Source organism: Coenobita brevimanus, chromosome 100 (genome assembly GCF_032717465.1).
Source record: "Coenobita brevimanus isolate Jiangsu-jjx chromosome 100, ASM3271746v2, whole genome shotgun sequence".
Taxonomy (NCBI): Eukaryota; Metazoa; Arthropoda; class Malacostraca; order Decapoda; family Coenobitidae; genus Coenobita; species Coenobita brevimanus.
In genome coordinates this window covers 17450791-17466479 of record NC_137053.1, presented here as the reverse complement: position 1 = coordinate 17466479, position 15689 = coordinate 17450791, and the positions used below count along the sequence as shown (strand labels likewise).

The 15689-nt window shown below is 39.8% G+C and overlaps 1 protein-coding gene across 1 annotated transcript in view; it reads left to right on the top strand.

Annotated features, from left to right (window-relative positions):
* Positions 1–15141, top strand: part of LOC145414600 (uncharacterized) — a 39278-nt gene extending 24137 nt beyond the window's left edge. Inside the window, exons 2-4 of the mRNA XM_080284126.1 lie at positions 13376–13523; positions 14014–14209; positions 14368–15141. Coding sequence (XP_080140252.1) covers positions 13376–13523; positions 14014–14209; positions 14368–15141 — 1118 coding nt within the window. The remainder of the gene's footprint in view (positions 1–13375; positions 13524–14013; positions 14210–14367) is intronic.
* Positions 15142–15689: the final 548 nt, after the last annotated feature.

Here is a 15689-nt window from a genome sequence, read left to right as displayed (position 1 = left end):
GCCAAAAGGTCTAAATCTCTAATGAAATTTTGTTCTAGTTAAATCTTTCTTTCTACTCCAGAAAGATCATCTACTTACCTTTTTGAAGAGGAATTACAATAGAGCTAGAATTTTTCTACTTCAGTATTCGCAAATTAACGCACAGTATTTGTACGCATTTGTTTAATGCTACCGGTGACCTTAAATGACCTTTGATCAGTGACCTCAAATGACCTCGGAGGTCAACCTCACGTAGCTATGTCCGAAGTGGATATCATGTGAGTCCATGCCAAAAATTGGGCTGCAGTGGTACCCGGCGTTGGCCGGACCAAAAAGACGAACACTCTGCTGGTGACCTCAAATGACCCTGGTCTGAATATTGACCCCCCTTAAAACCATGCCTGGGTCACGGTTCAGTGCACAGTTAAATGGCGCAGATGTTTTTAAATTACATCCTATGAAAATCCGTGATCCTGCATTTGACCTTTCCAGGTCACTCAAGGTCAAAGATCATGCAGCCAAACGAAAGCCCATATGATGCTTCCGATATCTTGGTAATAGTAAACAGCTCTATTCTTAACGAATTTCGAGTTATAGCCCCCTGAAAATCCGTGACTTTGAGTTTCATCTTTCAAAGTCATTTGCAGTCAAAGCTCAAGGTACCAATTAAAAACCCACATGGGATATCCTATATGCTGATTATAGTAAATATCCCTCTATCTTCAACCAGTTTCGAGTTAATGCCCCCTGAATAACCATGACCTTGAATATGCCCTTCCAAGGTCATTCAAGATCAAAGGTCATGGTACCAAATTAAAGCCAATATTATGAGTTTCTGTATGTTTCTTACAGTAAATAGATCTTCGACCGTTCTTAAGTTATAGCCTTCTGAAAATCCGTGACCTTGACTTTGTCCTTTCAAGGTCACTCGATTACCTCCAAAATTTAATCACTTTCTTCCAGGACCAGTGGCAGTACTGAAAGTTTCATGTAATTTCAATCAGCCGTTAATCCGTAATGTTCCAAACAAACAAACAAACAAACAAACTCGACCAAATAATAATAATCCTTTTTACCTCGTCCTCAGTCATTTCAGAAAGTGTGGCCAAAATGGATAAAAACTTTCATAATGATATATATATATATATATATATATATATATATATATATATATATATATATATATATATATATATATATATATATATATCCATCCATCATCCAGTCATTCGTTGCCCCATGAGGAGCGTAGAAGCCTGAGGCTAGGCAAGTTGGTCTTGACATTTAAGATGAGAGCGACCAGCCTCACTCATCCCTATGTGGCATAACGTGAACAATAAACCGCAGCCATCCCTTGGATATAAACCTTCACCGGCTCAATCAGATTGGAACGCCGCAATTACTCACTAAACCACCAGGCGCCATAATTTGGTTATATGGTTACCACCCAGCACAGTAAATGGTTTCCTGGTGTACAGGGAACCATTCGGATTGCCATTCAGTGCAAAGTCACCCATAGGCAGAAGGAAAAGGAAAGAATGAAGAAAAGAAAGACAAAAGAGTGAGTGTAAAGTCACCCGTAGGCAGAAGGACGAGGAAAGATTGAAGTAAAGGAAAAACAGAGGAGGAAGGAAGGAAAGGAGGGAGGAGAGGAAAGTGCAGACACCCGAAAGCAGCACTACATCGAGTGAGTAGATGGTGAACGCCCCCACCTGCCACAATTATATATATATATATATATATATATATATATATATATATATATATATATATATATATATATATATATATATGGCATTATGACATTGACTTCTCACCTTTCGGTTTAGAAATCAATGTTTCCTCACTGGCTGATCCCCACTCTTTCCAGCAAGTGTAGATAAAATATATGTTTTTAAATATTATTTTCACACACACACACACACACACACACACACACACACACACACACACACACACACACACACACACACACACACGCAAGCAAGCAAGCGCATACACGAACACCACTTAAAATAAAAACAGCACTCGCTCCGCGAACGCTGTTATAAAAAGAATATTAGGGTACTAGATAAATAACTAAGGACAAGTGGTGGGAAGGCACATAAGGCACAATACACTAATACACGCTACGTCAGTAACCCATGTACAGTACACGGAATATAACAGAATACTGATTACTACAGAATACCTAAAAAGAAACAGACACGAAAAAGGTGTTATGTGTACATACGTGCATTGTCCACTACACTCCCCTCCCTCCTGCACGTACTAGATCTGTCTACCATGTCTTCTTACAGAGGTGTACGGGATCACATCTTCCAGTGGCATTAACTCCCCGAATCTCATGGCCCATACTTTAATCCTGTTATCTTCATTCCATTTTGCTATCGTGTTTTATTATTTTTTTTTTTTATTGTTTAGGTGATTTGATACAAAATATTCTTCAGTCACTTCACAAACAGAAATTACTTTGCGGTGAAAGAAAAATCGTCTTAAGATAACAGGAATTAATTACGAAATTCGTCGTGGCTAAGCTTAGTAAAATCGGTCGGAGGACCGGAGGATAAAACCAAAACGACACCCTGAGGCTCAAGAGAACAAGCGAGCCAGCTCAGTCGGACAGAAGCAGCCGAGAGGAGCGAGTGGTGCGAGAGTTTTAATCCTGGTTATCAAGCCTTTACTGGGTTTGCCACTTTCGGTAGATTTTGTTGTTACCTCTTGACGACCTAGTTCTATTTTGGAAGTGAAGGAGTTGCACATGGACTTTACCGACTCAAGAATATAAAACCTCCCCTTAAGTCAATGCATTTGTCTGGCGTTAAGCAAAAATAAAAACGTCTAGTAAGTGCGTAGCGATTTTTACAACTCCAGCATCACTTCCTAACTTACTTGGATGAGTACTTAGTCACCGTTTGTACATATTAGTAGTCGTCGTACAGCATATGGGTAAGTCCTACACTTTGACATTCATCATCATTATCACCATTATCATCATCGCCATTAATCCTTACCTCTCCCGCCAAAGGATGTGATGAAACAAGGTTTAGAAAATAAGGAAGGACAAAGGGTGACAAGGAGAACATTCGTGGGCATGTCTGGTGAAATCAATCACATGCTCATTCACTCACATATTAAGTCCCAGGAATCATGGTTCCACCTCACGGGTCGACTCATCTGCACTTATTTCTGTTTTATTGCATTTTGATTTTCATGTGTTTCATATACTGTCCAGGCAAACTTAGTTCATCGATTTTCAGGTTAGTAAATACTAGTAGCCAAAGAAGTCACAGCCACAGGCTCATCTGAACGTGAACTCAGTAGAAGGCAGGTCAAAGTTTCGCATCTTCTGTAGTCCATGATCCTCCTTTCGGAAGACAGGAAGGGGACTGAGGGACGCTTGTATAACCAGGCAGCTTCACCGCCTGGTCATAATCAGTTTTATCACTCGAAGAACATCCTTTCCAGCACAATTATCAAATGAACAGGGGGACACCAAAAACTTTGTTCAGTGTTCTTCTATATATATTTCTCAGAGAATTTATCATCTACGTCTGGCATGATTTTTTTTTTTTTTTTTACGAGCTAACATGTGAAACTAGCGAGCAATGTTTACAGTTAAGTTTGGAAATGAGCGGCCCGGCCTTACCCGACCGTCACGTTAAGCAGAAGCTAATAGGTCCTATAGAAAGTAGAGTTGAAATTCTTCCTGCATATATTAGATTCACTCAATAAATTTTGTAATCAACTAAAAACTCATCCAAAAATGCGTAGGAACCCTATGGAATCTCGAGTTTTCCAAGGCAGTGTGTGCTTCTGTGTCTGTATGGGTGTATGTGAGAGAATGTCTTTCGTTCTAGTGTATTTTTGATTGTTCATCTATCATAATGAAGAAATAATATATCAGAGGGAAATTGTGATTACCTGGCGCTCGCTCGCTCGTCACGCGACCACAGAGCGTACTTTGTTGGTTTAAATTAGGAATGAGTCTCAGGTCTAGGCGATTCAGTCCCGACATATAAGGCGACGAATGTCCAACTTCATTCTATTGTAACTTGCATTGTGTGAACATTAAACCCCAGCCACCTCTCGTATAAAGAGAGGGGCGCAAGGATATTAGCGTAGTTGACGGATGATGTGGTGTTGGGGTTGAGAGAAGTTTTAGGTATACAGGGAAGAAAGATACAAGAGAGCAAGAGATTTACTTATCGATGTAATGTGGAATGTTTGGTGAAATAATATAACAAATTTATGCTGTATACTTGGACACTAGAGTATCACTGCAAGCTTCTGATACATGTCCAAACCATTCTGTGTTTATTTGTGGTGATGGTTTGTGGAGAAATTTTGCGACAGTTATCACGCTACAGCCTCCCCTCCCTAACCAACCCACCCAACCACCCACCACATCATTCGTATAGAAGCAATAGGTTTTGTCCTCCCTGCTACTTTTCTCCTGCTCTCATTTCCCCTAAATTATTGTAGTATTAACTGTTCGAGTGATACTTGTATTAACTGTTCGAGTGATACTTGTGTTTCTACGGGAATGTCTAGACGCCTCTGAATTTGGTTTCCTTTATAATCGTATGGGTGACTTTATTATAAGTTAGGGATGTGTTCGATTCTAGCTGCTGGTATATCGTAGTACAGGTTTTGTTTCAAAATGCCAGAAACAGAAAAACAACATCCACCTTTAAGAGAAGTGATGAGAAAAGAGAGAGAGAGAGAGAGAGAGAGAGAGAGAGAGAGAGAGAGAGAGAGAGAGAAGGGGAAGCGAGTGAAAGGAAGAGTGGGGAAGGGAAGGGAAAGGAAGGGAGAGACGTAGGGAGAAGAGAGAAGGGCCGATGCAAAGAATCGAGAGAGAGGGAGTGGAAGATAGAACGAGAAAGACAGTTAAAAGGGAGAGAGAGAGAGAGAGAGAGAGGCGTGTCCTGTTCCGTGTTAGTGTGAACAACGTGTGATGATTCACCATTTATTAGAATAATAATGAGTGTGATAATATTTGTGATAGTTATACTAACAACCAATATACCATTTATATAATAGATATATAATAATGCTCCACACTTCATTTCATTAATTAAGATTGAATGAATCGTTAAATGATAGTAATATATATCAGCAATGTTTTGCCATATTTAATTACCACATATAAAACGGCGCATTCGGGCAACGTACTAATGGTATAGAGGGCGACCCAAAATGATTGTAACCCATAACACCAGGAAGACGTAGTGATATCACTCGTGGGGGGCAATAGTTTCAGCAGGATGAGGCCACCCCACAAACTTCAAACCAAACCTTGATGTGGCTGCGGCAACGTTGCGAGATCGACTGATCAGTAGGAGGAGTGACCTTGAGTGGGCCCCACACTGACCCGACTTGAATCTCCCAGATATCTATCTGTGGGGTTATCTGAAGGATCATGTTTATGAAAACCACCCCCAAAGAGAGACCTGAAAACAGAAATCACGGCCAACATCAGAGCTATCCCAAGAGAGGAGTGTGTCCGCGTAATTGACAGTTCCGCATTCAGGAATCCCTGCTACGTCCAGGTGGTCATTTGGAACACATTCTGGAAAGGCCATAAAAAACAGACCATTTGAACTGCAGAACCCAAACTTTCAGGACTGTCTTGTTATCAACTCAGCTTAACATGACTTCAAAAATAAAGCAGATCTCTTATCAGTCGTATAATTGACACATACTTTTATGGGTTGCATTCATTTTGGGCCATCTTGTACATTTTATTCAGAAGCCATGCTACTACTGTTGTATAAAAAATCAGACTTCATTAGATGGAACTCAGCTCCGTCTACTGAGTAACATTTGAGGATGTCACTGTAATTATTGTTTTATTTTTTAAAAATATTCCTTTTAAAGGACACAGAGCTTCATTATTATTCTATTCTTTTTAAAATTTATTTCATTATTTCTTTTTTTGCAACATAAAAAAAATTAATGCAAGATTTTGCAATTAATCTCTCTCTCGTTGAGCCAAGTTCTGAGGAGGAAAACGAACGGTTTCACACTAAACCTTTTTTCTCCATGAGTTTATGACACCTTAACATGCAGAGGATATGTTGATTAACGTGGCAGATAGACAACGTAATCTGTTGTCACGTTTCCATGAACAGGAAACAAATATGGCTAGTTTACTAAACTCAAATCGTCGTCCTTCGTGGCACTGGCCCACTGGCCCACTGAGCTCTATATTATGCAGGGGCTATCTCCGCAGCGAGCGTGTAACTTTGGCCCCCGCATTGAAACACCAGCACTCGTCGCCTCCACCATGGTAATGCAATCGGATCACTGTTCTTAGCTTGCTGTTTCTGTTTCGCTGTTGCATAATAAGCTAAGCAGTGGGCCATGGCACTATATTTTCCGAATTCATCGGTTGATTTCAAAAGGCGTGGGCGTCGGGTGTATTGCATAAACATCAGCGCCGCCCTGGGCCCCTGGCGGCGGTTACACAAACTACGCGGTTCTACCCATGAGAAAGCCTCTCCATACTACAGAGCTCTGTGCACCGGTCTTACACTGTGAGCCTGTACTTAGCCACGTCTCAGTCACTTGACCTTGTTTACACCTCAGCATAGTGATCAAGTAGACAAGAAGACTGAAAGTGGATGTACGACAGATCTGAACAGTTATGTTTAAACAGTCATAACTATAATAACACTTCACGATAATCATATGCATATTGATAGACAGATAGATTGATAGATTTATTGACTGACTGATTGATTGATTGATAGACAGATATAGATATAGACTGATAGATAGATAGGTTGACAGATGAAAAAAAAATGTAAACCAATGGTTACTGCTCTTCTGACCTTGCCATGCGTCCCCTCTGCACACTGGCGAGCACGTAGTCTGTCCAAGCTATTCACTCTCACGATGTTTCCTGCCCAGTCGTGTTAGACAATAGTTGTGCATCATTTTCTATCCTTAACTTGCTTAACCGATAATCTTTGGAACTCTTCCCTAAGCTCTATTTACCCTGTATTTGAAGAAATGGCTCGAGGAAACGCGACATTGATATATCTTGATTTTGGCCGATCATTTGTTAATTTCCTTCGGGGAGATAACCTTTCACGGGATTCCAGGCTTTTTTTTTTTTAATAGTAGTTACACTCGCAACACTAAAAGAGCAAAAATCTCGCACTTACTTCATCACTCTTGCACTTTCATTTACACTTGCATAATCTCACTCCCTTATTGTCATTTACACTCTCTGTCTCTGTCTGTCTGTCTGTCTGTCTGTCTCTTTCTCTCTCTCTCTCTCTCTCTCTCTCTCTCTCTCTCTCATTGATTCAAGTGTACTCAGTAACCCTCTCAATATATGTTTCTCTTAGTTTCTCTCACATGCCCACTGTCTCCACTTTGACTTGCATTCACATTGACTCCGCCCTATTTACTCACTGTTTTTATTTATTCTTGCAACCAGTCTCACTCGCATCCACTGTCACGTGAATACTTTCTAAATCTCCACTTTACTTCTTATTCACTCTCTCGCTCATTCTCATATTCACTCACTTTTACGCACACTCGCCTAAATTCATTCACCTTAACCTTATATACTTATTCACTCACTCTGATTTAAATTTGCTGTCATACAGTCCACTCAGTCTCAGTATCATTCATACCCACTTTCACTTCCACGCACTCACATATATTCATGCATAATTATTCTTGCACTATCAATAACTCCCTTATTCCGGTTCATTGTCTCTCACTGTTGTCATTGTTTCAGTCATTCTCGTACTCATTGTCACTCATACCCGTTACTTACTCTCATCCGTACAATAATTCATTCTTACAGAGATTCATGCACCCTCATGACTATACTCAGTCACTTTTACTCAGCATCACTTACTCCTGATTCTCTATCGCTCACTTTCTCATTTCACTCTTTAATTAACGTTCGTATTGATCACTCTTACAAATACTCACCTACACCATGTTAACAGACTGATATTCTCTTAATTACCTAGTCACCAACTTTGTCTCGAACTTTTTTCCATTCACTGCTAAGTCTTGCAGTATCTTTTACTTACGGTAAAGCCTGGCATTCACTCACACTAACTGTAGTCTGTCTCCATTACAGTCACACTCATGATTTTTTTCTCGCACTAAATCATTCTCATACTCATGGTATGGGGCCGTAGGGCTGGGTTTAGTCGAACCTGTGAAAATGTTTCCCTTCTCACTTAACTTCCATGACTGATAATTGTGTTTGCTAAGTTCATATTATAACATTCGAGTCTGTTGTATTTGCAGTTGTACTTATTCTGTGTTACCTCGGTAACTAAAACCAAATTCATGCATAATCAATAATCTTGACAGCCAACATCATCATCTCCGATGCCTTGCTCACTCCTAGGAAATTCTCTGCAAGGGATGGCCATTACTTAGAACAGCCTCCAGAGTACCTCTCTCTCTCTCTCTCTCTCTCTCTCTCTCTCTCTCTCTCTCTCTCTCTCTCTCAGGAACATAGTGTTTCATTCAAATCTGTACTATATAAAGTAAGATCTTCCCCTTGTAATATTACAATTCACTTAGGTTTATTTTTCTTTTTTTCCACCGGACTTATGTCATTTGCATTATTTTCATAACAACCCAGTGTATTTTTATTAATTTATTCAGTACTTCCACATCCCACTCATATTGCCGTAATATTCTGTTTCAAAATACATATACTGCTGTAATATTTTTTACCGTCTATCATGGCTATGCCTGATGCTGCTCTAACAAACGTCACTTTTTGTGGAGTATAACTTAAAAAGTTCTGGCCCTTAAAAGTTCCATTCCCATACCAGAGTGTCGGTAAGAAAACTCTTTCACACTTCATGGTAACTCGATCATAAAGGAAACCATACTCAACGGTGTATGGACATCCTCGTAGAAACACAAGTGCCACATGAAGAACCTGAACTATAACACTTATTGGGAAGATAAAGCAGGAAGAAAAAGTAGCAGGGCGGACGTAACCTAGTGCGTTTATATGAATGGTGTAGTGGAGTTTTCAGGGAGGTGAGGGATTGTTACATTATCATTATCGGAATATTTCTCCGGAATCCGCTACGGTAAATAAACACAAAATGGGTTGCACGAGTATCAAAGCTTCCGCTTATATCTTAATGTCCAATAATATAGTCTAAGTTATTTATATTCATTCACCACATGTAATGCATTATACAAGTCCTTTGCACGCTTTTTCCCTCTGTAGTCTATACCCAAACCCTCTCTCAACCCCTACAACATACCACCTCCAACATCCCACACATCTCTGCTTCCCACTCATCTCAGCTGTAAAGGATTCAACAACCTATGTTTCGAAAGTACAGGAGCTCAAAACTCGCATTAGGCGGGTGTTGGCAGTGTCAAGTTTTAATGCTAGAAATTTGCCCAAATGTGTTTGTGTGTGTGTGTGTGTGTGTAAACAACTTCTGTTTAACCCTTAGCCACCGGGAGTTCCCGGCCACCGCCCACTCCTCTCTAGGAGGGATTTCCGAGATTTTGGAAAAAATATCCTTACTTCAAACCCTAATATCTGCCCAACTAAGATAGTTAGAGAATCAGATAAAAGCTCATAAGACTCTTCAACTCTTCCTCTTTCCGATGAAGATATCCCGAGGTCTCTAGGTGGTCCCGTCGATGAGTAAGGATGAGTTGAAGACGAGTGGTTTTTCACTTTTTGGGGCGTAGCTCTGAGTGCGCGCCACTGGCCATGGCTTTGGCCTCCGTGACTAGCGTCGGCTGCACTAACTGGAATGGTGATTGTAACACTGCCCGTGCATCCTTGGATGGAATGCAGAAGATTTCACTCGTTTTTCCAACTTCGCCTCAATCACCGCCACAAAAATGAGTCATCACCCGGTTCATGTGGCTCACCCAAGGATTTACCGCCTGCTCCACCATGCCACTATACCACGTAGTGTAGTGCCATAATTTTAAGTATTAGTGTAAGTTAGTATAAGCCACGCTTGTAAGTGTAACCTTAAGTTTAAGTGTTGTATTTAAGTTTAGTCTTAGTTGGTAATCATAATGTGAACATGATTGTGATATTGATAGAACCGTGTCAAGTATTGATGTGAATATGATTGTTATACATATGGGTCAGCTCCCCCCCCCCCAACAAAGACGTATAACCACGATATTTTAGTAGGGATTAATAATTGCAAATGTCATCCTTCATATTCCGATCTAAAGATTTACCTGCCAGAGTAAATAGATTTCCTCTTTTGAACTATGGAGTGGTGAATTGAGAATGTCTGAAGTAAGAATATTTAAGATTATCATTTGTGAAGCGTGAAATTCATGTTATTGAGTCGGGGTTACAGTCCCGTAGGCATATAACCGACAAAGGGTAATAAAACTGTTTGAATTCTTAATTAATTTGGCTTCATTATGATTAAAGTTCCTGTACGCTTATTACAAATTTTCAATATCGTAAGTCGCTTTTCTACATTATGTATGTTGAGTGCAGACGTATCTTTTGTATTCTTTGAAGATCCTACAGAATCGATGATAGTATAAAGTAATCAGTTAAAGTTTTAGCCGATTCCCGAATACTGTCTGTGATGCTTATAAAAAGGCAGGGGGACAGCGCAACCACCAGGTGGCTGTTCGGCTGTTCCGCTCCTCATCGTTGCAGGTTAGTGCCCAAGCTCTCACTCCCTCCCTTTTCTCTCTCGTGTATTAAGTCTTCGTATACGTTCATCAGTTAAATTAGTGGTATTTTCCTTTGATCCTTCTTGTGCTGAATAATCAGATCGCTGTTCCTCTCCTCATCATTGCAGACGAGAGTTATGGAGGGCCGTGGCTAGCATACCAAGGATTCGAGCGTTCTAGCCACGGCCTAACCACTAACACACTTTAGTTCATGGAATCAAAGTGAATATCGGCTGGTCCATTTATCCATTTGATTACGGTCCACGTGATTATTGGTTCTTTGATTATCGTCTAGTTTTTTGTGCATCTAGTCTTAGAGAACACTCTTGGTGATAATCTTTAGGCTCCTTCTCGACGAATCCGTCAGAGACCACGGGACTATGTCCATGCATATCAGTGTTCTTGGGGTATTAATCTAGTGTGTAAAGATACATATTTCTGTTGTTATACTGTAAATCATCATTATTGAATATTTAGTTTGTCAAGATTCATATTTCTGAAGTGTAACAATATTCTTTGAATGTTCAGTTTGAGAAGATTCATATGTCTGGTGATAAGATCCTCATTATATTTTGTTTGGTATTACTCCCAGTTTGAAAAGTAATCTGTATCTCAGTTTTTAATAGCAAATCTTCGGTTAAGTCATTTTGAGTTTAAATATTGCTCTCCTCCAAGGAGTGGTACAGACGAGGTTGAGTGGCCTGCAAGGTGTGCTAATGTCTAACTACTCACGTCCTCTCTAATAAGATCACGTTACCTCATTTCTCACATTTCTTATCTATCTATCTATCTATAGCCCGACGCCCTAATCCCGCAAAGGGTGGCCGCAGACAAAACGCCTCCAAGTCACTCTGTCACCCACCATTTGACTACCCTCCCCCCAACTCACCCCCCCCTCCCTCATATACCTCTCAACTCCATCCCTCCACCTCATCCTCGGTCTACCCCTCCCTCTCCCTCCCTCCACCTCACCTACATACACCCTCTTAGTCAGTCTCTCATAAAGCCATATATTCTCAAATAAGATCATGTTACCTCATTTCTCATTTCCCATAAATTCTCAAATAAGTTCTTGTTACCCTATTCCTCATAATTTCTACATTGCTCTGTTCATGTTGGTGGTGTATTTTTAATATCATCAGCATCATATTAGCGGTGGCAGGATTCAAAATTCTTTTCCTTACACTTCCCACAACAATATCTTATCCCACAAACGCAAAGAAATTTGAATCCTGCCACCGCTAATATGATGCTGAGGATTTTAGAAATACACCACCAATATGAATAGATAATTATAGAAATTATGAGGAATAGGGCAACATGAACTTATCTGAGAATTTATGGGAAATAAGAAATGAGGTAGTGTGATCTTATCTGAGAATTTATGGTTTTATGAGAAATGAAGTAACGTGATCTTATTAGAGAGGACGTGAGTAGTTAGATATTAGCACACCTTGCAGGCCACTCAACCTCGTCTGTACCACTCCTTGGAGGATAGAAATATTCAAACTCAAAATGACTTAACCTAAGATTTATTAAATATTAAGAATTGAGATACAGGTTACTTTTCAAACTGGGAGTATTACCAAACAAAATATAATGAGGATCTTATCACCAGAAATATAAATCTTCTCAAACTGAATATTCAAAGAATACTGTTACACTTTTCAGAAATATGAATCTTGACGAGCTAAATATTCAATAATGATGATTTACAGTATAACTACAGAAATATGTATCTTTACACACTAGATTAATACCCCAAGAACATTGATATGCATGGACATAGTCCCGTGGTCTCTGACGGATTCGTCGAGAAGGAACCTAAAGATTATCACCAAGAATGTTCTCTAAAACTAGATGTACAAAAAACTAGACGATAATCAAAGAACCAATAATCACGTGGACCGTAATCAAATTGATAAATGGACCAGCCGATATTCACTTTGATTCCATGAACTAAAGGGGGGGGGGGTGATTTGGTGTGTTAGTGGTTAGGCCGCGGCTAGAACGCTCGAATCCTTGGTGTGCTAGCCACGGCCCTCCGTAACTCTCGTCTGCAATGACGAGGAGAGGAACAGCGATCTGATTATTCAGCACAAGAAGGATCAAAGGAAAATATCACTAATATAACACATGAACGCATACGAAGACTTAAGACACGAGCGAGAAAAGGGGGGGAGTGAGAGCTTGGGCATTAATGTACAACGATGAGAGGAACAGCCATCTGGCGTTTTTTTTTTTTTTTTTTTTTTTGCCTATCGACCTTTGGGGCCAAAGCCCCTGGTCATTAAGGCAGTATATATATATATATATATATATATATATATATATATATATATATATATATATATATATGTGTGTGTGTGTGTGTGTGTGTGTGTGTGTGTGTGTGTGTGTATGTTTACACATATAAACATATATATATATATAAAAATATATATATATATATATATATATATATATATATATATATATATATATATATATATATATATATATATATATATATATATATAGTCCAACTGATTGCCAAATTTGATACTGTCATGCAAGAACACCTGCGACAAATCAAGGATGAAGAGATCCATGACCATTATCTTGGCAAGCATATCCAGAATGAGTTAATTTAGCTGATGAATAACAGTCCAGAAGACCATTATTGACATTATAAAGGCCTCAAAATACTTTGCTGTTATACTTGATTGTACTCTAGATGTTAGTCATAAAGAGCAGTTGTCTCTGACAATTAGATATGTATCTGATGGCTCCACTGTACCTGTTGGAATATATGAGCATTTTATTGAATTCATTGAGGTGAAGGAAAGTACAGGAAAGGGTCTCCTGGATGTTCTTCTTGACAAGTTAGTGACACTGGGGAAGGCGGTGGCTGAATCGGTAGAGAGGCGGCCTGCTGTCCTAATGGACCCAGGTTCGAATCCCGGCTGGGGCAGGGAACAGTTTAAGGATTTGAATTTCTTAAAAAGCAGACTTTCCTGATCTACCAGATGACCAGCCGACATGTCGTAAATATACCCTCGCTAATACCAGTACACCGGTCCTGTATGAGACAGCCCTAGCATGTATTCAATATGGATGGTGGGTGTTAGCGCCGAAGTGGTGACATGTGGAGGTGCAGGAGGACTAGTGGGCCTTGGGATAGGTCACTGCCCCCAAGAAATAGGCCCTGAAGCCTTTGCCCAGAATCAGACACGTAAAAAAAAAAAAATTACAAGATATCAGGGGCCAAGGCTATGATTATGGTGCTAACATGAGAGGCAATAAGTCTGGTGTTCAGGCCCGTCTTTTGGAAATAAGCCCAAGAGCTTTCTTTTCACCTTGTGCATGCCACAGTTACAATTTGTTACTGGGGGATATTGGCAAGACGTGTCCAGAGGGAATGATCTTCTTTGGTATCCTTCAAAGGCTGTATATCTTGTTTTCTGCTTCAACTCAGAGATGGGCAATTTTCACAAGACATGTTAAGGACTTGACTGTGAAAACTCTCAGTGAAACCCGATGGGAATGTCGTATTGACAGTGTCAAAGCTGTGAGGTACCAAATTGTTCAGTTTTACGATGCCTTAGTGGATATTGCTGAGGAAACAATGACCCCAAAGCTCGCAGTGAAGCTATGTCACTATGCAGTGAGCTTCAAAATTTCAAGTTCATTGATTCCATAGTATTTTAGTATGCTATCCTCTTTCAGGTCAATCAGGTTAGTAAACAGCTACAAGGTGAGGATGTTGAACTTTCTGTTGCAGTCAAAAGCATGGAGAGAACTATTGCATGGCTGCAAAAATACAGAACTGATGGATTTGACAATGCTCTTGCAGACGCAAAGGAGATAGCCAATGATATGGACATTGAACCTCCTGTCTTTAAAGAGAACAGAATTCGTAGAAAGAAACGAACATTTCAGTATGAAGCTCAAGATAAGCCAATTCAAAGTCCACAAGAAAGTTTCAGAATTGGACGTTTCAATCTCATCCTTGATAGAGCAATTTCATCCATGGAACAAAGATTCCAGCAGTTGAAGTCACATGATGCTTTGTTTGGTTTCTTATTTTCTTTCCACAACCTTACCAAAGCAGAAATGAGAGTGTATGCAGCCAACTTGGAGAAAAGTCTCACTGTAAATGGCACCTCAGATATTGACGGTTACATGTTAGCAGAAGAAATGGATGCTCTAAAGTCTGTTATTCCAGAGGAGATCGCTTCCCAGCCCTCCAAAATCTTAAGCTTCCTTTCTAAAAGGAATGTCCTGAGGACATTGCTGACTATTCCTGTTACTGTGCCATCAGGTGAAAGAAGTTTTTCCAAGTTGAAGCTTATTAAGACATATTTGAGGTCAACAATGACACAAGATCGTCTAAATGGCCTAGCCATTCTTTCAATTGAAAATGAAGTCTCATCTCAGCTAGACTACAATGAAATAACCAGAGACTTTGGAGGCATTAAGTCCCGCAATATAATTCTCTAAGGTTCAGTTACATAACAACAGTTAAAACTGCACTGGAGCAGTGAATGACGCCAAACCGCACAATGGATCTCTTAATCTCAGGGATGAAGGCAAAAAAATTGAATATGATCCAGAACATTCTCACTCTCAGTTGATCATTGTATTGGCTGTATATATCTATTGTATCTATCTTGCATATTATATTGTGTCTTGTATCCTGTATATTATATATATCTTATAGGTATTGTATATATCTATGATATGGTGGTTTAGGAATCTTTGTTTTACATTTCTAATTCATAACGAATAATTTGCATTAGCATCTGAGTCCATGCATTAAGCATAACTATAAAACTGTGTTACTTTGGGGGGCTTTGGGTTTGACATTCAAAATCAGAGGGGCCCCGTCCCTACTCCTTGCATTGGGCCCAGCACCTGCTTGGGCCAGCCCTGCTACTACTGCTACTACAACTACTACAACCTCCACCACCACTTCTATTACTAGCCCTTTCCCACGCAGATCAGTTAATAAGTTCTATACGTTTGTGAGACATGACGCGCTGGCGTTT